Here is a 25,956-nt window from a genome sequence, read left to right on the forward strand (position 1 = left end):
GATGAAGGGCATTAGACAGGCTAACCTCTCTAAATGCATACAGGGCGCATTTCTCTGTTTTCCTTCTGTCCTGTGCAAGAGTTCAGGTCCACTTTAAAAGATAAGTGTACTTGTAACACAACTGTGCTATACCATCTCTTGATTCTAAAGTAATCAATAAGGTAATGATAATGTATTACTGATGTAGCCTCCTCTGAGGAAATCTGAAGTCTAGCATTGCTGTTCAGATTGAGGGTGAGGGTTATATGGGATACAATTTTTGTCTATCCTGGTTCTGGTTAATCAAAACCAAATAGGGCACTAGTCTTGTTTAGAGGACCAAGCAGGAAACCTCATAGGGAACAGTTCTCCGATCACAGAACCCTTATACAGCACAAAGCATTGTGATTGGCTTTGTGCTGTATAGTTTGGGCCTAGTTTACTACAACCTATCAGTTCGAGAGGTTGCTGTCCACCCAACCATGTTAAGAGTATTTCCTTATGAGGTTTTCTGCTGGGTCCTCTAAACTAGACTAGTGACCCAATTAGTAGCTGTCTGGCTTTTGTGCTTTTTCTGGGGTGTGGGGCAGTTGGAATAATCATAACCTTTCCTTCTGCCCAGCCATCATATAAGGGTGACGTAACGGTACTTTCAATGCATTTTATTAGGTGAACTCAGGTCTTTAGCAAACAACAAAGGCTCTGATTGGTCTTCTCATCGGCAGGCAAATAAGTGGTTTAGCTTAAATGAGGCATAGAGATTTTGTTTTACATCGAAGGCCAGATGGTCTTTAACCCCCTGCTGACCGCTCCATGCCAATTGTTGTGAACGTGGCTGCGGCCCAAGGACCACTCCACGCTGATCGGCGTGAATGGCTAGGGGCGGGGATTGCAGGAGATCACACGTGCCAATGCACTCATCCCCGTTGGAATGATGGAGCTCCGCTCCGCCATCAGTCTCCCAGCAGCGGTCGCTGCTCGGAGACCGTCAGACAGCGAAACTGCCGTCTAATAGGACTGTACAGCGCTGCCATCTAAGGCAGCGCTGTACTGGGGACAACCTTGTGACTCGGCTGTTCCTCTGGCAGGCTCAGGGGTGATCCGCTGTCATAGGCTGAAGCCTATGACAGCCGATCACAGTGATTGGCTGGCGGAGGGAGGGGCAGGGGGAAAATAATATAAAAAAAATTCAAAATGTATTTAAAAATAAATCAAATATTTGTACACAAATAAACAAACATCCCAGCAGGGATGAAAGCCCGCCAACAGAGAGCTCTGTTGGTGGGGAGAAAAGCGGGGGTCACTTGTGTGTTGACTCGAGTTGTGCGGCCTTAAAGCAGCAGTGGCCTATTTAGTAAAAAATGGCCTGGTCACTGGGGGGTTTAACACCACAGTCCTCAAGTGGTTAATATGGAAGATGTTAAAATGGTCTTTTTGCAGCCACAGTAGTACCCATATAAAGAAGCTGCAAGCCAGCAAAATTGTTGGGAGCCCTTGCCTCTGACTCATGGGACACCACGTTGCCACACAGATTGCACCTATCATGGATCTGTATGAAGGCGACAGACATCTAGCCTGGCATGCTGCCTGGACCCCAGTCTGGGCCGCCACTGCATTGACCTGTGTCCCATGATCTCCCAGCAGCCACACACATCTTACCAGTTATGGTCTGAGCCGCAGTAGGGTTGGGACTTTGTTGCCATCTGCTGGGAAAGAATCTTGGTGGAACATCGACCACATGCAAGTGATCTGCTTTGCTGCATATGCTATATCTCTGAAGCCTCCCTGCTTTGCTGACTGCTGCCTGTCCTTAGAAATGTAGCGAACATAGAATTTTCTATTCACGAACAGAGTTCATGATTTTTCTCAAAAAAATGTGCGGACCGACTGTTCGCAGCGAGCTCCATAGACTTGTATGGCAGGCGAATGGCCGCCGACGTTAACAGTTAATAGCAAAGCCCCCTTACATGCTAGAAACACTAAATTTGGAGGCTATGTGGATAGGGACAGTGGGTACAAGAGGAAAAGTTTTTCAAAAAGACCTTATAGTTTTTGAGAAAATCAATTTTAAAATTTCATAGGAAAAAAGTATACATTTAAATGCAGTAAATGACAGATAATGTAGCTAACCTAACGGTAGTGTAAATTTACATATATCAAAAGAAAGAGCAATGAATTTCATGACGGGGTTTTTAGGGGGGTCCGTACGCAGTGCGTATGGACCCCCTGGAAACCTCTCTGAATTTGCAACGCTTTGGTCAGGGATTGCTATACAGCCGCAAAATGGCTGTATAAAGATCCCTGCAACGTTTCCTATTCTTTTTAGACTTTTTATATGTTAAGATGGTGGGAAATAAAAAAAATGACGTGGAGCCCCCCCCCCTCCTGGGGCTCTTTAACCCGCTGTCCCCCATGCAGGCTGGGATAGTTAGAATGCGGAGCCCCGGTTGAGTGGGACTTTGCACCCTGACTATACCAGCCCGCATGGTCCATGGCATGGAGGGGCTCTGGGGGAAGGGCCGGCCAAGCCTCCCCTCCCTCCCCGCACCCTTGTCCAATCTATGGACGAGGGACTCTTCCAGGAGGAGGTGGGGGTGACGACTTCCGGGAGGGGGTGTTCATGGTGGCATCTCAGAACCCCCAAACCCCCAGATTCCGGCCCCCCTCCCAGGAGAAAAAAAGAGTATAGGGTACCCCTTACCCATTTCCACGAAGGGTTAAATGAAATAAAAACACAATGACGAGTAAAGTCCTTTATTAATCTTAATTAACCAGAAATACTTACCTGTACCTTTAAAAAAATGTTCCCACGCCAATATCCCCGGAAAAGGTCCCACGCCAATATCCTCTATCTTGCGATCTTCTGTTACATATTGATTGAAGATCTCTGTGCACCCGACGCCACACACCACCACTCACCGCCGCCAGGTCGTTCTCTACTGCGACTGCAGGAGCGCCACTGTCAATCACTCGCACGTGGTGTGGAGTGTACTGCGCAGGCCACAGAACTACTGCGCAGGTCATTCAGAAAGTAAATATACATACATTCTCTCTGGGGCATGCCACTGTCACAGATAGGAATACTCCGATGTGAATCTAGAGTCTGCTCATCTTACTTGTTCTATTTAGAGAGCATTCATACAGTAATTGGAGTCAGACAGCACTGGAAAATACAGTTACAGTTGCAGGATTTAATCAAACCAATATATAATATTACCAATAAAACACATAGAGATTTCATCCAAGCCACATTGTAATTTGTGTCTGGGGTTGCACTTTAGGTCATCGAGGCCATTGAGTTTGACTTCGATGGAACATACTTCTTTTGTGCAGTAAAACACGCAGAGAATACTCGTACTTATGTATGGAAAATGCAGGTGTGACATTTCAGTGCTTTTCTATTCAGATAAACAACAGCTCACCTCCCCTTTTGTTTCTCATCGCCATAGCGGGAACTAACTACTAAATGTAGCATGCTGCCATCTCCAATCATGCCGAGGTTAATTTACTAACTCTTCAATTGCCTGTGTGGGATTTCTTTACTAAGAGAAAGCAATCACGCTTTCCATGGTTCTGCAGTTCTCACATAACCAAAGAAAAAAAATAAAGGTCACATCTCTGCTAATGCACCTAGCAATAAACTATTAAAAAAGAAGGCCAGTAAAATAATAAGCTTTTTATGAAGTAATGAATTCATTGCTGCTTGGAACTGGGGCACACCGATGACCCTGGTGCTGAAGCTATCACAGTCCTCGTCTTCGCGTCCTCCGCATCCTCCGCACTGCTTTATTTGTTTACTTATTATTTGTATGACTCTTTGTATTACAGGGTTGTTGGGTTTTTTCGTTGTTGTTTTTTTCTTTATAAACTTGAACTTGCAAATTTATGGGCAGAAATGATATGTTCCTTTTAATGTAATTCATTATTAACACATTATTAAATCTATATTTATATCCGTGGAAAAACAAATACAAAAGAAAAGAAGTGGTTAAAAAACAGAAGGGTGTATACTTACTGCGTACATGTATAATGGGTGCTGGGGAGATTTGGGCAGCGGAAATAGCCGCTAGTAGAATATCAGTAAAATTACCAATATACTGCTGTTGTGCAGTGGTACCGTAATTCTGATAGTAAAATATCGGTAAATTTTACTGAAATTTTACTATCGCTAAACCTAACCCTATTCTCACACATGCCTTTCCTCTACCAATACCTAACCCTAACTGACCCCCCACCAGTTCCTAACCGTAGCCGACCCCCCACTGATGCCTAACCCTAATCAACTCCACCCACTGATGCCTAACCCTAAATGACCTCCCCCACTGATGAATAATCCTAACTGCCCCCCACCAATTCCTGGAACTAAACCGACCCCCCACTGATGCCTAAACATAACTAATCCCCCCACCAATGCCTAACCCTTACCAAATTCACCCATTGATGCCTCCCCCTAACTGATCCCCCCACTGATGCCTAACCCTAATCGATCCCCCCACTGATGCCTCACCCTAATCAACCTCCCACTGATGCCTTACCTACCCTTCCACAATGCCTAACCCTAAACACTCCTCCTGCAGCAAACCTACTGATATCTCTGCCACCTTGGCTGCTGTAGATGGAAAATATTGGGCGCCAGGAAAGTTTAGGTGCCCATGCTATTATCAATAATTGAGGGGTCAGCCACGAGCACCCAGATTTACCTCAGTTGCCAATAATAACATGGATGGCTACAGGGCACCCAGACTTCCATGGCGCCTCTGGCGCCCAAATTTCCTGTCACAAAACTTACCTACACCTAATGAGACTGTTTTATGATTACACATGGTCAATTAGATGCAAATAGTTGTGGTGTGCATGCACATGTCACGCAAATGGTATGTAGCTTAGCATTGGACCAATCAAATTAACCTCCTCTTGATTTTGATTGGAGCAGTATGAAGCTGCATGAAATTTGCATGCTAGTAAGGATACTTGCATGTCATTGATAGGGATGATTAATGAGATGCAAATGTTTATGCATAATTTCAGAAGAATTTGCATCTCATTGATCAACCCTTGTCATTGATCACCTCTAGTCTGATCTAGTCTTGATAATCCTCAATGAGGAGCCCAGTCTCCTGCAGCTACCAGGCCTCTTATACCGCGCAAGAAGAAGAATAAACTGGAAACTAGACCTGGTTAGTAGGGATGCTCACAGGTATGCAAATTGTTCCGAGTTGATGCACATTTATGCAAATTTGTATGCAAATGTATGCAGCTTGAAAATGGACAAATCAATTTAAACCTGGGTTTAAATTGATTGGTTCCTTTGCAAACTGCACACATTTGCATACAAATTTGCATAATTTTAGAACAATTTGCATCTTGTTGATCATCCCTCCTGGTTAGTGTAGAAAAGGTGGTAACTGTGGGGAGACCATGGTCACCTGTATGACAAGGAGAGACCAGGAGCCAAATGGTGCAGTATTGTGGGGTATTAGATGTTAGATTGTAGTACAAGAGTATTTATACTCACAAAGGTGGGTTTAGTCCCTGCAACCACCGTATATCGCCTATGGGGAAATAACCTCGGTATTCCAGGTCCTCCTGGAACTGGATGGTCGCACTCCTGGTTGGTCCTTCTTGGTTGTAGATAACACCACACCCAGAAGGTGAACACCTCCAAAGGAGATGTAATGTGTAGTACTGGCCATGGAGGCGCCCAAAGATAGGTAATGTAATGAAACAAAAAAAAAATATGGTGGAGGGAGGGTGTCTTTACCACTCCAGATGGAAGAACCCAAACCACAGGGTTAATGTAAAAATATTAAATTATTTATTCAGCACGATTAAAAGGACAATGCGTTTCACGGGTCTCAGCCCACTTCTTCAGGTCAGTACAAGTGCCTTTAAAATATGGTCACAAGCATGGATGCCAAAAAGATTTCTTTTTCGTTAGTGGTTAGTTAGTGAGATGCTAATCATTCTTAGTTGATGCTAATTTGATGCTGATGTCATGCTAATTTTTTCAGCTTGGAATTCGAACCAATCAGTACCACCAGCTACTACATTTGGTCCAATTCCAAGACGCATAAATGTGCATAACACTAGCATTAAATTTGCATCAACTCTAAATTATTAGCTCCTTATTCACCATCTCTACTGAAGACGAGAAGTAGAGTTTGATTATAACTGTTTTCTAATAAAATAATTGTAAAGCTCTCATTTCATATTTGTTTCCGTTATAGACTTTTTTTTTTACTTCTGTTTGTGTACATTATATTGCATTGATTCATGCCCAGCATAGGCTTTTAAAAATATTTGTTTATTTATTCTATTTATAAAGCACCAACATATATTACGCAGCACTAGTTAATTCCTCATTTTATATGTGTTTGTAATAAATAGAATCAGTCACAAAAGGACATTTGCATTACAGTTTTATATTACTGAAACAGTAACTGTAAGAAGAATTTATTTTTTACAAAACAAAAGAAAATTGAGTGTGTTATGAGGAGGAGAAAGTCAGAAAACAAATCCTCTTACCCTGTCAGTGTTGTGTGGAAAAAGTGCCTCATGCAGCATGGGAGGAATCATGTTTAATACTGGCACGCAGGGTTAGAGGGTTTTTTTTATTCCCCTTTGAAGACACGGCCCTTTTTGACACTATTTTCAGTTTGAAACAGATTGCCTTTCATACTGTGTTATTTTCTGCTATTTCTCTGTTCTCCAACAGGCTGCTACGTCAGGGCTATGTCTGATCCTGTCCTGCTGCTGCTATTTCTCAGCTCTCCACTTGGTTGCTATGCCGATGCTGTGTCTGATCCTCCTATATCTATATAATTATATTATGCTACTGATATTAAAGGTTCGATATCTCAACACTCATAGCTCTTACACACTTCATTTGAGGGTAGGGACGAGGCCCCCAGAACTACCTCCGTGCCAAAATATCTACAGCCAACAACAGAGCTGCTCAACTCTTCAACGCAGTGGAATCACTCTGCAATCCTTCCTGCCTAAAAGCCCCAACCACATTCTCCAGGGAAAGGTGTTAAGAATTCTCTGCCTTCTTCATAAACAAGGTGTCTGCCATCCGTGCCAGCAGGGATGCTCGGATGTGCCTCATCCACGAATTCGGAAATCCGCGTGGTTGAAAAAAAAAATCCGCATTCGGATTTGCGGTCGCGTCCACGCAACCACGCAGATTTTTTTCCGTGAATGGCGTAATCACGCGTGGATTCATGCCCGGAGGCGGATTTTCTTTTAACGTTAATAACAAAGCCCCCATACATGCTACAGTCCCCCAAATAGCATGGATTATCGAGGTGATAAGGGGCAACATAACTTCAACATAAAAAATTCCCCCCAATTTTTTTTTTCTAGAGAAAATGGATTTTAAAGTGAAATCAACACTTTAAATGGGGCTATTAATTGGTAATAAGTGGTTTTAAAAAGGGATATACGCGTTAAGCAGTCAAAGAGGTGAAGGCGAGTTCCAATGGCACTTGGCGGCGAAGGTACCGCTGGAGGAGGATGAGTGGCTGACGGCAAAAAGGCTCCAGAGAGGTTTTTGTAATTTTTTGTTGTTGTTTTTTTTGCAGCAATTAGCAATGACATCGCAGCAGAGTTGTCAGTGGACACGGGCAGTGTGAACGCGGAGTGCAGTGGTGGTAGCGACTGAGTCAGGAGAAGGACTATGCGGGCGGTCAGTTCAGCAGCACAGAAGGACCACGGCAACATACTGGTGGTAGTAGTAGCAGCACAGCGTCATAGTGCTGGCCAAAAAATTAAATGCACCCGGCGACCCGGGCAGTGTGAACGCAGAGTGTAGTAGCGACTGAGTCAGGAGGACAAAGCGGGCGGTCAGTTCAGCAGCAGCAGCACAGTAGTAGTAGCACAGCATCATAGTGCTGGCCAAAAAATTAAATGCACCCGGTGACCCGGGCAGTGTGAACGCAGAGTGTAGTAGCGACTGAGTCAGGAGGACAAAGCGGGCAGTCAGTTCAGCAGCAGCAGCACAGTAGTAGTAGCACAGCGTCATAGTGCTGGCCCAAAAATTAAATGCACCCGGCGACCCGGGCAGTGTGAACGCAGAGTGTAGTAGCGACTGAGTCAGGAGGACAAAGCGGGCGGTCAGTTCAGCAGCACAGTAGTAGTAGCACAGCGTCATAGTGCTGGCCCAAAAATTAAATGCACCTGGCGACCCGGGCAGTGTGAACGCAGAGTGTAGTAGCGACTGAGTCAGGAGGACAAAGCGGGCGGTCAGTTCAGCAGCAGCAGCACAGTAGTAGTAGCACAGCGTCATAGTGCTGGCCAAAAAATTAAATGCACCCGGTGACCCGGGCAGTGTGAACGCAGAGTGTAGTAGCGACTGAGTCAGGAGGACAAAGCGGGCGGTCAGTTCAGCAGCTCAGAAGGAGGACCATGGCAACTTACTGGTAGTAGTACCATAACACCAAAAAATTAACCAAGGTAGGCACTAGGCAGGTAGTAAATGTCTTTATAAAGGCAGGCATAGTTAACAACAGCACATGCAGCAGCCACTTCATGTCCCCCTGTGTCCGACAATAGGGGCCAGGAACTCACCTTCCACCCAAGCCTGGTTGATTTTCAGGAAGGTGAGTTTGTCCACAGAGGCGTGGGAGAGCCGAGAGCGCTTCTCTGTGACCACGCCACCGGCCGCACTAAAGCATCTCTCTGAGAGGACACTGGAAGGAGGGCAGGATAGGAGTTCCAGGGCGTACTGGGAAAGCTCGCTCCAGATGTCCAGTCTCTTGACCCAGTACTCCAAGGGGTCCATGGGGCTGTCGGTGTCATTGAGCCCGCTGGATGACCCCATATAGTCAGACACCATGGTGGTCAGTCGTTGCTTGTGCTGGTTGGTGGTGGATGCTGTGGCGGGCACCTCTGTTCTGGGCTGCTGCACTGCATACAGGCTCTTGCTTAGGCTCTTCAGGTCTCCGGGGCGCCAGTTGCTGCTGCTGCTGTTGGTTTTTGTTGTGCTGCTAGTGGCAATGGCAGGCACCTCTTGCTGGCTTGGCAGAGCAGTTACAGTGGGGGTGGAAGGCTGGGGGAATGCTTCCAGTAGTCTGCGCACAAGGGCCTCCTTCAACTCCCTTGTGCGTTGCTCGGTGGTGGATGGCGTCATTAAGTCTCCCAGCTTCCCCTTCAGACGGGGATCAAGCATCAAGGTAATCCAGATGTCCTCCCTTGAATGCATCTGGATCACCCGGGGGTCCCTGCGAAGGCAGCGCAACATGTGCACAGCCATGGGAAACAAGTGGGCCCTGCCAGCAAGATCTTCCTCGTCCTCGCCATTGTCCCATAACGCATGCCTGTCCTCTTCCTGTGCCATGTCGTTGTCCTCCTCAAACCGCCATCCACGTACAACACCTGCTGCACTCTGCTCCTCCTCCTCCTCCTCATTCAGGTTAGGGACCTCCAACTCTTCCACTACCTGCTGTGAGCCCTCCTCTGAGCTGGACTGTGCTGCCATCTGCTCCTGTTCTTCCAACTGCCTCAGGGCTTCATCCCCACGCTCAATTAAATTGTCCATTGCCTGCTCCAGTAGACAAACCAAGGGCACCCACTGGCACACAGAGGCCCGCTCCTCACTGACCATCTTGGTTGCCTCCAGGAAGGGACTCAGCACCAGGCATACTTGCTGCATCAGTGTCCACTGAGTGGCAGTAATCATGGGGACTTGCTGGTTGCTGGGGACACTTGGGTCTAGCATGTAGGCCCTAAGAGCCAGCCTGTGCTGACACAGCCGCTCCAACATGGCCAGAGTCGAATTCCAGCGAACTGGCATGTCGATGATCAGCCGGTGTTGTGGCCTTCCATACTGCTGCTGTAAGGTGGACAAGAGTGCAGAGGCAGTGGCTGACAGGCGGAAAAAGCGTACCACCGCCCGGGCATCCTGCAGCAGCTCGCTCATCCCCTGGTAGGTGCGCAAGAAGCGCTGCACCACAAGATTGAGCACGTGGGCCAAGCAGGGGATGTGCTGGAGGTTTCCCTGCTGCACTGCTGCCACCAGGTTGGCCCCGTTATCGGCTGCCACATACCCCACTTCCAGGCCTCTGGGGGTCAGCCACCTCCGCTCCTGCTTCCTGAGGGCGGCCAGGACGTTGGTGGCCGTAAGCCTCTCCTTCCCCAGGGTCACCAATTTTAAAAGGGCTTGGCAGTGCCGAGGCTTGGCGCTGCTGCTGCCGAGGCGGGCTTGCTTTCCGGGTGCTGAGGGAGTGTCGTGACAGGACCCTTCTGCATCCCCCCTGATCCCGCGTGGTGGCACCACTAGCTGGGCTGATGCGCTCTTGTCCTCCCTCCCTTCCATCAGTGTCACCCAGTGGGCCGTAAAGGACAGGTAGCGACCTGTCCCAAATCTGCTACTCCACGAGTCCATGGTCATGTGGACCCGCTTGCCCACAGAGTAGTCCAGGGAACGGGCCACGTTTTCCACCGCAAACTTGTGGAGTGCTAGGATCGCGCTCCTGCTGAAATAGTGGCGACTGGGGACTTGCCACTCGGGGATGCCAAATTGGAGCAGCGTCCGCATGGCGCTCCCCTCCTGCACCAGGGAGTAGGGAAGCAGCTGTGATGCCATGGCCCGGGCCAGCAAGCCATTTAGTTTGCGGATCCGCCTGTGGCTTGGAGGCAGAGGCTTGGTCAGACCCTGAAAGGTGTCGCTCAGCAGGGTCTGACGACGCTGGGATGCAGGGGAGACAGAGGAGAGAGACGAACACTGCTGCCAGCCTCAATGTCTGTGTCCTGAGCAGCCGAGGTGGAAGAGCGCTTGCGTGCTACTACTGCTGCTGCTGTGGGGGATTCACGACTCTGAGTGAGGGAGGATGCTGCTGCGCTGGTGGGCCTTCTGCTCTTAGGAACCCCTGCCAGCAGTGCCTGCTTCCTCTTAAAGTCCGCATACTCGCAGCAGTGGCGGCTTCTCAGGTGGCCCTGGAGGTATGAGGTACCCATCTTGCTCAGACTTTTCCCACGGCTCAATCTTTTGCTGCATAACCTGCACACCGCATACCTTTTGTCATCAGTACATTCCTCAAAGCAATCCCACACTGGTGACTTTAATTTACTGCGGCCCCCACTAGCAGAGGGTGCAGAGGAGCAATGTGTGGTAGTAGTTGCCGGGGGTTGCATGGTGGTGGTGCCGGCTGAAGCAGTGTCCTGTTTACTTCCTCCACGCCCACTGCTGCCGATGCCCCTGCCCCTGCCTGACATATGGCGATATCCTTGCCTAGGCCGAGGTGACTCGTCATCCTGCTCTGCCTCTGACCATTCTTCCAAGGACTCAGCAGGCTGCACATAGTTAGGGTCCACAACGTCGTCATCATCAGCAGCATCATCATAATCCAGCTCTTCCTCTGACTCCCCCGCCTCCTCTTCTGTCCCTACATCCCCAGACACAGACCCCTCTTCTTCATCACCAGAACTCAACAACGCTTGTGATTGTGGCCCGATCTCAATCTCTGCCACATCAGTCCCCAGTAAGTCCTGAGCTTCTTGCATCAGCAGGTTCCCAGAAGCCGGACTGAGGGACAGAACGCTGTCATCCTGGGAGGGCTGCTGACCAGTGGGTGCTGGGGTGGATGTCACAACAAGCGTGGGATGTTGGCTGCTGCTGCTACTGCTTGGAGTGGTGCTCACAGTAGAGGTCTGGGAGGAAGTCATGATGTCCATGAGTACGTCAGGTTCCATTTGCTCAACCACCACACGGGGACCAGAAACTTTAAAATATTTGGACAATGGCGTCCGCTGACTCGGCCCAGGCTTTGCTGCCCCCCTTTCTGCTGCATCACGACCACGTACAGCTGGGCGTCCTCTCCCTGGACGTGGAGCAGTCCCAGAAGTGGCTGAGGAAATTAAACTCCCTTTCCTCTCACCCCGCGAAACCCTGCCAGACATGTTGCTAGTAATGAATCACTGGATGCAGTGGGCACAGTACAAGGTCACTGAAGGATGCAGTGGGCACAGTACAAGGTCACTGAAGGATGCAGTGGGCACAGCAGTGGGCACTGGATATACAACTAGGTCACTGAAGGATGCAGTGGGCACAGTACAAGGTCACTGAAGGATGCAGTGGGCACAGTACAAGGTCACTGAAGGATGCACTGGGCACAGCAGTGGGCACTGGATATACAACTAGGTCACTGAAGGATGCAGTGGGCACAGTACAAGGTCACTGAAGGATGCAGTGGCCACAGTACAAGGTCACTGAAGGATGCAGTGGGCACAGCAGTGGGCACTGGATATACAACTAGGTCACTGAAGGATGCAGTGGCCACAGTACAAGGTCACTGAAGGATGCACTGGGCACAGCAGTGGGCACTGGATATACAACTAGGTCACTGAAGGATGCAGTGGCCACAGTACAAGATCACTGAAGGATGCAGTGGGCACAGTACAAGGTCACTGAAGGATGCAGTGGGCACAGCAGTGGCCACTGGATATACAACTAGGTCACTGAAGGATGCAGTGGCCACAGTACAAGGTCACTGAAGGATGCAGTGGGCACAGCAGTGGGCACTGGATATACAACTAGGTCACTGAAGGATGCAGTGGGCACACAAGGATGTCACACTGTGTAATGAGATGCTCATATGCCAGCGAGCGAGCGAGCAGTGGGCACTGGGCACGGCACAAGGTCACTGACAGAATGAATGAACAGCACTGGCAGAGAGTGGCGGCGCCGGCGGTGTGACTGGCTGCCTGCAAATAGTACAAGTGTATAACTGTCACTGGAATATACAAGTGAACACTGCAGCTGCACTAACCTGCCTGCCTGCACTCTACACACAGATAATCCCCACTCCCACTACACTGCAGCACTGAACCTGCCTGCACAGCACTACACACAGTTAAATAATCACTAGACTCCCACACTCCCACTACACTACACTGACTACAACTAACTACAGCAATCACTCACTGACTAGCTAACTGTGTACAGTATAAGAGCAGTGTTAGCAAAAAAAAAAACGCTTTGTTTTTAACACAATAAATGCACTTGCTCAAAGAACAATGGACCGGAGATAATCCTCTCAGCACCACAGTATAGCAAGGACAGAGCTTTTCCATCATGGCCGCCGCTTTATATTCAGGAGGGGAGGGCATAGCTCCCCTCCTGTGATTGGTTGCTAGGGCCTAGCTGGGGCACTCTGATTGGCCTGCAATGTGTCACTTCCGCATAGTTTGATGCATTTCCGCAAACCACGACTTCAGCGCCGGGTTTCACGAGCGTGAATGCGGATTTCTGTCCGCATTCACGCGTAGCCGAAGCAGATTTTCGTGGTTGAAAATCTATTCACGGATTTTCGTGTCCGAGGCGGAATGCGTCAAAATGGTCGTGAATCCACGCGTAAGCGTGATCACGACCTGGCGGTGAGCACCACTGCGTGCCAGCATTACACCAACAACATCAATTGACCACTGGACTTTGCATATGCCTACTACCGTGCCACCATGGCAAGTCTTTGACACTCTGGGCCATATCCTATTCAAGGTGATAAGTAGCTTGCAGATGCAAGCTACTTATCACCTTGCCATCGCGCGAGGATTACCGGCAAATCCTATTGCCCATATCCTTCGCACGATGGCCGATCGTTAGGGAGCATTACTCAGGCGAAAGCCTGAGCGACGCTCCCTTTTACCGAGCGATGGGGAGTGAAGTTTACGCTGTGGTGCTGTCCATCAGCACCACGGCCTCACTCCCCACACATGCGCACTAACCCGCCGAACATCGCCACCATCTTCCGCTGCTGCATCTGGGGGTCTTCTTTAATAAGGAGACCCCCAGAGCTCCCCGTCGGGTCGCCGCACAGTTTAGAAGCCCCCACGCAGCTCTGCAAAGCCTCCCGTCATTAGAAATACCTCCGCCGATCACCCGACGCCTCTCGCCGCAAAATCCGTCACGTAATTACAGTGTATCTAACACTGTAATTACTGTCCGCATAGGAGCCCGGGCAAAGCATCTTTGAATCTGCAGCCGGGCTCCCCATTGGTCCGCTGTCTTATTTTATTGGCTCAGACAGCGGACCAATGGGGAGCCCGGCTGCAGATTCAAAGATGCTTTGCCCGGGCTCCTATGCAGACAGTAATTACAGTGTTAGATACACTGTAATTACGTGACGGATTTTGCGGCGAGAGGCGTCGGGTGATCGCCGGAGGTATTTCTAATGACGGGAGCCTTTGCAGAGCTGCGTGGGGGCTTCTAAACTGTGCGGCGACCCGACGGGGAGCTCTGGGGGTCTCCTTATTAAAGGAGATCCCCAGATGCAGCGGCGACGACGTGCGTTAGCTAGTTTAGACCTGCTTTTTGCAGGTCTAAGCTAACGCTCATGTCTGCCGGGAAGCATCGCTTCCCGGAGGCATGAACAGGGTAATTGGATACCGTGTTAAGAACTCGCTGGGCGATTATATCGCCCAAGCGAGTTCTTTTCTGCCTGGGGGTGGTCTAAAGTTTAATTAGATTAGGCGATGCCCCCATCGTCTAAGTTAAGAACTCGCCAGTGCTTAGCGCTGGCGAGTTCAGCAGTAGAATATGGCCCTCTGAGTTAAGAAGATTTTGGAATTCTCATTCAAAGTCTCCGCCCCACTACCTGCGACCTGGATCCTGGCCCAACTGGATCCTTAATGCAGTGCCCAGAGCTGATCAGGCCAGCACTTCACAAAATAACTCAGTGCTCCTTGCAAAGTGGACTTTTCCCGGAAGAACTAAAGAAAGCAATCATAAAATCCCTCTTGAAGAAAACATCACTAGATCCTGAATCTGTGACCAACTACAGACCTTTGGCGAACTTACCATTCCTATCAAAATTTATCGAGATAGCAGTCGCCAACCAGCTAGAAGCCAGGCTTACAGATAACAACATTTTTGATACTTTTCAGTCAGGATTCAAAAAAAGGCACAGCACTGAAACAGCATTAGTCCGAGTAATGAATGATTTACTTACTGCAAGGGACAAGGGAGATTGCTCAATTCTGATTCTTCTTGACTTGTCTGCAAGATTTGATACTGTGGATCATGAAATACTAATCCAGTGACTGAAGAATTACTGTGGCCTAAGGGGTACTGTTCTTAGCTGGTTTCAGACCTTCCTATCTGGCAGGACACAGCAAGTATGTCTGGGCACACACTACTCTAATCCAGTGCCACTTGCCTATGGAGTTCCACAGGGTTCTGTACTATCACCATTACTCTTTGCAGTCCACATGCTCCCACTGGGCAAAATAATACAGAACTATGGCCTAGGATACCATTGTTATGCAGATGACACACAACTGTATCTGTCCTTCAAGCCTGACACCCAAGAACATCAGCATCCATAAATTCGTGTCTAGTGGATTTACAAAATTGGATGAACACCAGCTGGTTGAGGCTGAACTCTGACAAAACAGGTGTTGGCGGTAGGTGGTCCACACATGATGGATAAAGTTCAAAACGCTCACCACCTCAAACTAGCAATTGGGGGAGATACCGTACAGTATAAAGACTCTGTGCAAAACCTTGGGGTGATCCTGGATGGAAATCTAAAACTCAGACAGCAGGTATCAGCTGTCGTCAAGTCTTCCTTCTTCCATCTAAGAAATATAGCGAGAATCAAACACCTTATCCCAGCTGAAGACCTACCTGCCCTGGTTCATGCATTTGTATCCTCCCGCCTAGACTACTGTAACGCCCTGTTCATCGGATCTAAAGATAAGGTTCTGTGCCCCTTACAACTAGTACAGAATGCTGCAGCCAGACTCCTAGCCAATGCCCCCCGCAGCTCACACATCACCCCAGTACTGCAAACTCTTCACTGGTTGCTAGTAAAATGGAGAATCAATTTTAACATCTGCCTGCTGACATTCAAGACTCTACACCACATGGGACCCAAATACATAGTGGATCTATTGGAACTTTATGCCCCTCCACGCACCCTCCGCTCTGCCAACAAGATAAAGCTGGTTATTCCCAGGATACACTTAACATTTGGTGCTCGGGCCTTTTCCTATGCAGCCCCTACTCAATGGAACTCACTTCCATAATCAGTACGAAAGGCTCCTTCTCTGGACAGCTTTTAAAAAAAGGCTAAAAACTCACCTCTTTTCCCTAGCCTTTGAGACTGCATAATGCAGGGTCACAGCGCTTTGAGTATCCAGGGAGAAAAGCGCTATAAAAATATTATTGTTATTGTAAAATTGCAGCCCTCCAGCCCTACTAGTTCAGATGATACCTTTGATATACCCTATCTCAGGAACCAGCGGGGCTTTTGGGCTGCATTTTGGCACAGAGGTAGTTCCATACCCACAAAATTTGGAGTGTGTAGGAGCTATTAGTACTGGGATATCAAGAATTTAATAGCAGCATATGCAAATCAGGAATGAGTTGCATGTGACACCATTACCCACAAAGCTGTGCATCAGTAGGCCAAATTTTACTTTAGCCTACAGAGAGGTAGGGGTTTCACCTTTTCTGCAGGATTTCCATTGGCTGCAGGACTTTTTCCCCTGTGAGAACTGGGTTTTACCTGACAAACCTGCCATCAGCTTTACATTGGTGGGGAGTTAATTGCCACCTTACAGTTCCTCTTTAAAGCCCAACTCACTGGATGTTCTACCGCACACAGGTAGAAGTGCGTTAAATTACTGAAGCCCATTGACAGAAAAAACCTTCTTAATGGCAGAAGAGAGTGGAGTGTCTCTGTTACAAGCTGTTCCATGCAGTGAGGGCATTACGAGGCATCCAACATCCCTTTAGATGTACATGTTTTGTTATTCTGCCTCTGCTTGCTCTGAATCTGTCAATTAGTCTTTCTTAACATTCTATTTAATTACCACAGCTTAGATTAACCTCCAATAAACTTTACACATGCCACGCTTAGGAGATTTTTCCCCACTAGCTCCTACATATTTTCAAACAGGTACCCAAGAGGTTAAACAGACACACAGCCTAAGGTATTCAGGGGGTGCCTGTTTTGTTCCAATCTCGCTCTGCTGCTGCCTGGGGGTTGAAAAGCTTGTCCTGCCGGTGAAGGCTTGTGGGTCCTATCAGATTCATTCAGACTTGCAGAAGACAGGGGCTGTATCTATTGGCTCCCTGGTCCTGTCAGTCCCAGCTGCCTCTGCGTCACGGCTCCCAGCATAGTCTCCGCACTCTTTTCACTATTTCAAAGCAGACGGTATTTCTTCGTTGCCTTACCGCTTGTTGTCGGCTTTATGAATTGACATTTACTGACATGTGTTGAGGTAATTACTGCACAAGTCGGTACTTTACCTCACTGGTTGGTAATTTCAGCTTTTCATGCGGTAACAGCTTTTATCAATTGACATTTTCCTAAGTGCTTGGTAAAGTCAGCTGTTTTCTGCATTACCGAATGTGGTAATGTTTATGAATCGACCCCAATGTCTCATATCTTTCTATTGAAAAAAAAAATATTTATTTTATTACATTTTTTTTTGTACTAAGCAGATCTACAGTATTTAAAATTCCCCTTGAAATTCGTAAGCTTGGCATGTAGCTATTTGTAAGAAGAGGCTAGCTGGATTGTCCAAGCCCCAGAAATCCCTGAGGGTGGATCATGGGATATTGTGATACTTGTTGGCCACAGGCAGTGGTTTACCTTTGCAAGATTTTCTGAAGGAAAATAACCTTTGAAATGCTCGCTTTGATCATTCTGAAAGTGCTGTTAGTCTAGGTTTAATCTGAAGTAAATGTCAGATAATGCACTATGCCAGTGCTCAGTGCTTTTCTATCTTTATATGGTATGTGTTTGAACCTGTTATGTACATTTCTGAGCTTTCTCTCAGTTTATAGGGTTATGTTTTTTGTCCCGTTTACATCCCTATAATTTCTGAGTAAGCAGAATTATGTCAACTCCACTGGTGTGTATCCAGGAGAGTAGCTATAGGCATGGCATTCACTGCAGTATACTGTATGTAATCTCAGCACCACTTGGCCCTGCTTTTTCTGGTACAGGAGCTGTCAGTGCTAAGCAGTGCAGTGAATAACAGCAAAATCTGACAATTTGTTATACCCTGTGCACAATTCCAATCCTAATGTAATAACTATTTCCTCACCATAACTTAAAGAGGAACTGTAACCAAGGACTGAACTTCATCCCAATCAGTAGCTGATACCCCCTTTCCCATGAGTAATCTTGACCTTTTCTAGAATAGATCACCGTGGATGGGGTGGGGGTGTCTGTATGGCTGATGTTGTGGTAAAACCCCTCCCACAGAGTGATGTCAGGACCTAGGTTCTGACAGTTTCCTGTTTGTGAGCCTTATTGCATTGTGGGAAATAACACCTGTTCCAAACTGCCAAATATCCAATAGCTTCCTTTGTGCATATGTATATCTAAAAATACAACAACAACCTTTTAGCCTATCACATTGTTAGGGGATGTGGTATCAAATAATGTCAGTTGGTGCTTGTTTTTTTTTCATGTCTGCCAGTAGTAAAGATGATTATGTGCAGGCTGGTTGTGGATTAAACAATATGAACAAATTACATGGCGAATATCAATAATTTCTTGATCTCTTTTCTATTTTTTAACTTCTCAATTTGCAATGTATGGATTAATTTCTTTCCTCTTTTTGCAACAGTTCCTCTTTAAAGATACATATATAAGTACTTAAATACTTGCTCTACTTACATAACATATGTATTGCACTGTCCACATTTTGATTTTAGTTATTCTTCTACAGTAAAAAAATAGAAAATCCTTCTTAGCATTTCCCATATTACATAATACTGTGGCTATTTTGAAGCCAATCCTGATGTAATTTCCTCCCTTACTTTCCTGTGCCTGATTTGCCTGCCCTTCGCTATAGAAAGTGCATTGTCTCAGCATGAGAAATATTGGCCAATAAGAGAGGAACAGAGGTGTGGGAGGGGAAAACAGGAGGGAAAGGGGCTTTAGCCAATCAGGCTGCATTAGTTAAGTCTGAGGGGAAGTAGAGCAGCAAAAAAGGACAACCCAGCATGCCCTGCAACTTCCTTTGTGTGTACCAAATAAGAGTTAGGTAAACTGGGGATTATCATTTATCAACAAGAAAAGTAATAGTGATTTTAACTTTTTGATTACCTAGTTACCATCCCTATTACCTGTTTACCAATTAAAAATTAATTGATTTTTGATTTTATGCGCGACAGTTACACTTTAACATTAAACCTCCTTCCCAATTCTAATATTTAATCCTTTCCATTCCATTTTCACTACACCCCTGCCACTTACTTTTTTCCAGTGTGATTGTGATTATTATTTTTTAATCAATAGTTTTTATTGAAATTTTCAAAGATTATAACACTTTGTATAGCAAATATAGTAAACAGGTTCTTATACTGTATATGTAGAAGATACAAAAATAAATGAGACCAATTATACAGGACAGTAAAGAACCTTCATGTAGTTTGCAAAAATAGAACAAGTATGATGGAGTAATCAAGTCAATTGAAATTATAGATTCTAGAAATTCTAGATATAAAACTTATAAGAAAAGGAAAACAATTTAGCGAGATTGGCTAGATCAATTCTCATTAATTTGGCAAGACCACGCAGGGCTGAATGAGAATAGATCTGCTCTTTCCCACAACAAGAATCAACAACAACAGGGACATTAAAATATACAATAAGAAACAAAAAATAGCCTCAGAAATTATCCGACATTAATAATAGAGTATTATTATAACATATGACTTGAAGACTACATTTTTAGTGAATAACTAGTACTACTGACCAGTTTTGTGGGATTCAGTAGGAGAGAGGGTTGGTCAAATTGCATGATCTAATATTGTATTCTATTTGGAGATTGCCTCTTATAATTTATATCAAGTGTGTACCAGCAGTTGTCATGGAGGACTTCCAGGAAGCCGTAATTAAGTACAGAGCTGCTAGCAAAATGTGGCAGATAATGGGTTGGAGTCTGGAAATGATGGTTTAGTTTATTTAAGTCAACCATCAATAGGGTTAGAGCAGGGGATAGGGAAAATTGGAAATGTACAGTGATTTGAAGGGGATATTCAGCTTCCTTCCATACCACTTGGGCAGAGGAGCATTCCCAGAGCATATAAGTAAGGGTTCCTGTATCTAGGTTACAATGCCAACATTGTGGAGAGGCCTATTTGGAGAAATTAGAGAACTATTTTTTTTTTACGTTATTTTGTGTATTTTCATTTTACCGAATCTGATTTTAATCCTGACACAGGTTAGCCTTGGCACAAGTGACACCCTGTTTCTTTGGATTCAAGAACCCACCCCTGCTCTGGAAGGGCACATATTCTGCAACCCAGTACAGTCTCAGGACTATATGGCTTTACTATGGTGAGTTACAGAAATTAGCCATTTTCTTTGCTCATCTCAATGTAAAAATCCTTGCTTACTGTCTCTAATATTTTTTGTTTTCAATATATTATTGTTTGATTCATTGGTCTAAATGCAATTCACTTTTTCTCCTTAGTTTTCATCTAGGGGATATTTTCACTACCTGTCAATAAAATTCCTTTTAGCTAGTTACCGTATCTTGTGCAGTATATCTAAGTCCTGCAGGACTTCATCTGAAGTCCCAGGGATGTATTTGTCTATCGCCTATTCTCGTCACCGACCATTAGTGCACAGATCAGTGAATGGGAACATAGTTCCCTTTTCACCGATCTAAGTATCTGTGATCAATGACCACCAACATCAATGAGATGCCATGGCCATTGATAAAACAAAAGTAACACATACTCATGTTACTTCCTGTACATGACGATTAAGTAGGGAGACATCTTGTGGCCAAATAGTAAAAATACACCTGCATACATTTTTTAAATAAAAATGCTTACATATACCATTAAAATTAACCATCTCCCCGTCTGCCATAGTGACCAAAATAAAGCATTTGCACATATAAAAAAAGACATTTAAATAAATAAATACATAAATTGTTACCTTAGGGACTGAACTTTTTTGTAATATGTATGTCATGAAAGTATATTACTGTTATTTTTGCAAATGTGGGCTTGTAATTAGTGATGGACACAAAACAAAAAAAATACACCTTTATTTCCAAATAAAATATTGTCACCATACATTATACTAGGGACAAACTTTTAAATGTTGTAATAACCGGGACAAACAACAGTATATAAAAGAAATACAGGCGCTAATCCAATCTTAGTTCAAACATGACAGAGATCAACAGCAGCTCAGGTTACCACATCCAATATGAGGTATCAGCAGATGTTTTGACTTAAATCCTCAGCACTTGGTATAAAACTGGGTTTTATACCAAATCATGCCTAGTCTGCACTGCTGCACAATTTGTAGAACTGCTATTAAACACTTCTTAATCTGCGACAGTTTAGGGATGGATTTTCACTTTTCTTAACTGTAGTGCAGCTCTAGAAATTCACTCTAAAATGCAACTATTAAGTAGGATTCAAGAAGTTTCTTATTATTCAGAACAGTCCCCCTGCTGGTTAGATGTGGTTAAGAAGAGAAAGTGTCAGTAATGCTTTGATCAACTGACCCTTACTAACACTGTGAACCTTGATCGTTCTTAAAAAGCCTTTAAAACCTTAAAAAGTTAATTAATTCCCTGCAAGAATGTGCATTGTCCTATAAACCTCTAGTTCATAACAGACGAGTCTCACTACTTTTCCAGTTTTCGTTTAGCTTGGAATGAACTTGAAATGTGACTAAGCCAATAAATATGATTTACAATGACTATCAAACAAGACTGTAAATCCCGTCAGAAAGGAATTTCTAATCCTGAGATGATCGTCCTGTTTTCAGTGGATCATGTGGCGCAATCCAATCATTTGCCATTCGCAGTGGCTGCTGCTGCTGTGTTATTGGTCTCCAGAGACAGCTGCAGTTTTGGAAACTGGTTTCTCTTGAAGGCACAGAGAGGTCAACATTTCATTACAAGGATGAAACTTGTGTGACAAACCACGTTTATGCCTTCTTAATGGTCTTTCTTTGCCTCTTAGCTTTAAAAACGGCTCTCTCATGAGAGAGAAGATAAGAGACGAGTCTTCATCCGGCTCTTGGGAAGAGTTTTCTGAAGTGTTGAGGCAGACTCCCCCTGGAAACAATGGCTGCCTAGGTAGGAATATAAATATCGGTGCTCGCAGCATGGCTCAAAATATAAGCTGAACTGAAACAGTGCACAGAAAAGGCACTGATGTGAACCTGAATGGAATATAAAAAAATAGTAATTTGTAATAGTAGCTATGTCCTTATGGTGCCTGACTATGCCTATCACCTACATAATTGAAATGGTTCCCGTAACGCTGATGCTTATGGTGATAGAATGCGGTGAGGGCGGATAAATGAAGGGCGGTGGGTCACAGTAACCATAACAAAAGAACAAAGAGGGAGACAAACCAAAAGAATTGAAAAAGATTTAAAGAAAAAGGAACAAATAAATAGAATTTTTTTTAGAAATGATGAAAGAACATGGAGCATATACTGAGTGGATAGAGAGCAGTACAAATAATACAAAAAGTTTATTTATTTTATTAAATACTTATATTTTGCGTTTATTAATAAACTGTCTGTAATCCTGTAGCAAATCTGCCATGGTATTGGAGAGCTCCGTTAAAGTCGATCCGAGACAAACTTTTGCTGCCTTCATTTTTCTGCCCTTTGAATACAGTTTATTTGGCATTCTTCCCCTCAAATGCGTTTTTTATTTTATTTATTACCTAATTGCATGTAAATGAATGTATCCACGCCCTCCCCCCAGTTCCTCAAATGCCTAGGCATTTGCAGCATGAGTCCCATGCTGCAAATGCTCATGGAAGCTAAGCTGGGGAGAAGGAGGCTTTTACTGAAGCATGCACGGGATTTCAGAGGCAAGGGGGCGGAGAGAAGAGGAGAGAGGAGGAGAGGGGAGTGGAGTTTTCACAGGCTGAGGGGAGGAGATGCAGAGCAGCTTGCTTGTGTAATGATGACAAGCAGAATATGGCTGCTCTCATTGTATCACAGGAAGACATAATTATACTGTTGAAGCTGTTTGCAGTTAGATTTACTGTGTAAACCATCTAAACTTTAGATAAGATATATAGACAAGTTACTTGCTATAGTTTTGCATCTCGGATTTGCTTTACAGGAACACTATAGATTAACATCTTTTTTTTTTTAAATTAAGATAGGAATTGTTTGGGAAGTGCTGTTTAAAGCGGTATCGTCACCATAAAAATCAAATTTCAACAGCAACTGGTCTGAGTGTATTAAGTGATAAAGATGCTAATCCTGCATTCAAAACTTTCAAAACTTTTTCTGCTGTTATGATTTGGAGTTATCACATACTTAAGGAGCACTGTCCCTTTAGTAGTCGGTGCCAAAGATTTGCATGCTGGGGGTTCCTTTTATCTATAATGTATTCCTCCTCTTTCCTTTATTTCCCTGCCAACTGCTATCTGAAACCTAATCCCCTAATCACTTGTATTTACAAGCAAAGCTGAGGCGACTCAGCGATTGGAGGAGACAAGAAAAAAAGTAAAGGCAGAAATGACATCACGAGTTAGCCTTAACTGTAGGCAAAAGACATGGCCCCCACCACTAACATAATTCTCGTCATTTACTATATAACATTCAATGAAATCAAAACCTGGACAGTATAATACATGTGTTATGTAAGTAGATCAAGTATTTATCTACTTATATATGTGTTTTTTTCCCTGGCATAGTATGGCTGATCCTACTGCTTTAAGTATGGATGTATACATTTGACTGCTAAACTGTTTGTTTACTGTTATCAGAGCCGGGACAAGGTCCTCCAGCACCCAAGGCTGAGACACCAAAGTGTGCTCCTCCATCCCTGCCACCCCAGCTGTCACACACTGATTGCTATTAGACTAAGAGGCGCCACAGGGCCCACAACCTCCCCAACACCTTAATATCTAGTTATATGGCTTGCAGTCACTGCTATGTATCTCCTTTTCTTATTTCTTTCTGCTTCAAACACAATTAGGAATGACAGCTGAATGAATTCTGCACCCCCTCCTACACTGCGCCCATAGGCTAGAGCCTCTCCAGCCTATGCCTCGGCCCGGCCCTGACTGTTATCATATTCCTTTCACACTTCCCTGATGCTGATTAGCCTGATTCTGATGGGCCAGTGAACCTTGAGAGGAGGGGGGATTCCCTCAAACTCCATCTGTTAACCTTGTGTGTGAGAGAAAGCTCTTAGCAACTGCAGCTGCCTGTCTCTGAGAGCTCTCTGCAGGAAGCAGTGGAAATATATCTTATGTGCAACATAAACAAAACATTTGTAGTGTGTGAAATCTTATACCAGATCCATTGCATATAACTCTGCTTCAATATTACACTGTTCTTAGCATGTAGCAGCATACCATCCAATTTTTTCCTCCCTGTATGCGAATCGGACGGCCGCCTATTGATTTCAAGTCCGAATTTGCATGTGAAGAAGTTACTTCAATTACTTAAAAGACATCAGAGGTGAAAATAAACTGATGAGAAAAACAATTTTATCTATCCTAAAATTACTTTTTTTTAGATCTCCTACAGTTTTATTTTATATGTAAATCTAGTTTTTAAGTTTTTACTGTTTCATTGTCTCTGCTCAATGATGCCTTCATTGAAGTATGCCAGAGCTCAAATCTATGAATTATTGATGCATTTTATCTCTTTCCTGCTCTCAGAAGCCATTTGTAATGATCGCTGCTGCAGCAGGTATTGCTGGAAGCAGTAGTGCTGCAGCTCAGGCAGTTCTGATCTATTTCCATGCAAGCTGCATAGCTTTGTCTGCCTTTTCCTGCTGTCAGCTTGTGACTGATTATCATTCACCTGTGTGGGAATCTGCATGTCTGCTCCCATTGGATGACCTCAGTATAAAGATCTGCTTCCTGCAGGGTTTCCTGGGGTTTTCATAGCTTCAGTGTAAGCCAGTCTTGCTGTCGCTTTAGCCCCCGATCGTGTTTCTTGTTATAAAGATACTTTGCTGGTCTTTGCATCATATATTGGTTCATTGCCAATATATATGCATACCAGCACGTTTATTATTTTCCTTGTATTTGTGTTACGTTGATACATCAGTGTCGCTGATGTATACGTACACGAACTGTTTATATCCTGTGTGCAGTTAGTCAGCTTTCCAGCATGTTTTGGTAGGTTGCGCGTACCGTGACCACCCGTGCTGAGGTAGTTACCCTGCTCCTGGTTCTGTTTGTGGATTGCGTTCATCTCTGCGAAGAGATAACGAATCCTTCTGAATCCTGTTCTGTTACTGTTTGTGGATTGCGTTCATCTCTGCGAAGAGATAACGAATCCTTCTGAATCCTGTTCTGTTACCGTTTGTGGATTGCGTTCATCTCTGCGAAGAGATAGCGAATCCTTCTGAGTCCTGTTCCCTGTATTACTCCATTCCTAGTCAGCGTTCCTGCTTATGTCATATATCGGTTCATTGCCGATATATACATATGTTAGTCAGACGTTACAAATAGTTTCATTGATAGCTGTAATTGTAATATGCTAGGAAAACATACTTATTGTATATTTATCTGTGTTACGTTCATCTATCTTAATCCTGCTGTTTCCTGACTGTCCTGTCCTGTCTTTGTGAGGCACGCCATCGCCGCAGCGCATTGGCTGCCTCATTCCAGTCTGTCTGGTTTTGGACGCTTGCTGTCGCTAAGTAGCCGCTAGCTAGCAAGCGTTCATTCTGTCTACCTGTCCTGATCTCCTCAGTTCTGGTTTGTGCGCTCAGCGCTACTTTGCGCTGAGACGTTATAACGAAAGCATTGTTTGTGGCTGTCAGATCTGCACCGGCTCTGTGCGCCACAATCTCCTATTGGAGTCAGTCCTCCCCTCCACTATACTAGGGATAGCCTGTTTCCTTGTGCTAGTGTGTGTACCTCCTCCACGCCAGCTCATGCGTTGCATGCTGACTGTGGAGAATACACCACCAAGCGTTACATTATGAAAACCCTCTTACCAATCCCCATTGTGGGGGGGATTCCCAGAAAGTATGACACTGTTAGTTATGGTT

The 25,956-nt window shown here is 45.2% G+C and overlaps 1 protein-coding gene across 2 annotated transcripts in view; it reads left to right on the forward strand.

Moving 5' to 3' along the window:
- The window catches only part of XYLB (xylulokinase), a 351,409-nt gene that overhangs the window by 173,639 nt on the left and 151,814 nt on the right, over nucleotides 1–25,956 (forward strand). For both annotated transcript variants that reach the window (XM_068235920.1, XM_068235921.1), the window contains 2 exons: nucleotides 20,164–20,279; nucleotides 21,932–22,047. In XM_068235920.1, coding sequence (XP_068092021.1) covers nucleotides 20,164–20,279; nucleotides 21,932–22,047 — 232 coding nt within the window. The remainder of the gene's footprint in view (nucleotides 1–20,163; nucleotides 20,280–21,931; nucleotides 22,048–25,956) is intronic.

The sequence above is a fragment of the Hyperolius riggenbachi genome, chromosome 5 (assembly GCF_040937935.1).
Source record: "Hyperolius riggenbachi isolate aHypRig1 chromosome 5, aHypRig1.pri, whole genome shotgun sequence".
Classification (NCBI taxonomy): Eukaryota; Metazoa; Chordata; class Amphibia; order Anura; family Hyperoliidae; genus Hyperolius; species Hyperolius riggenbachi.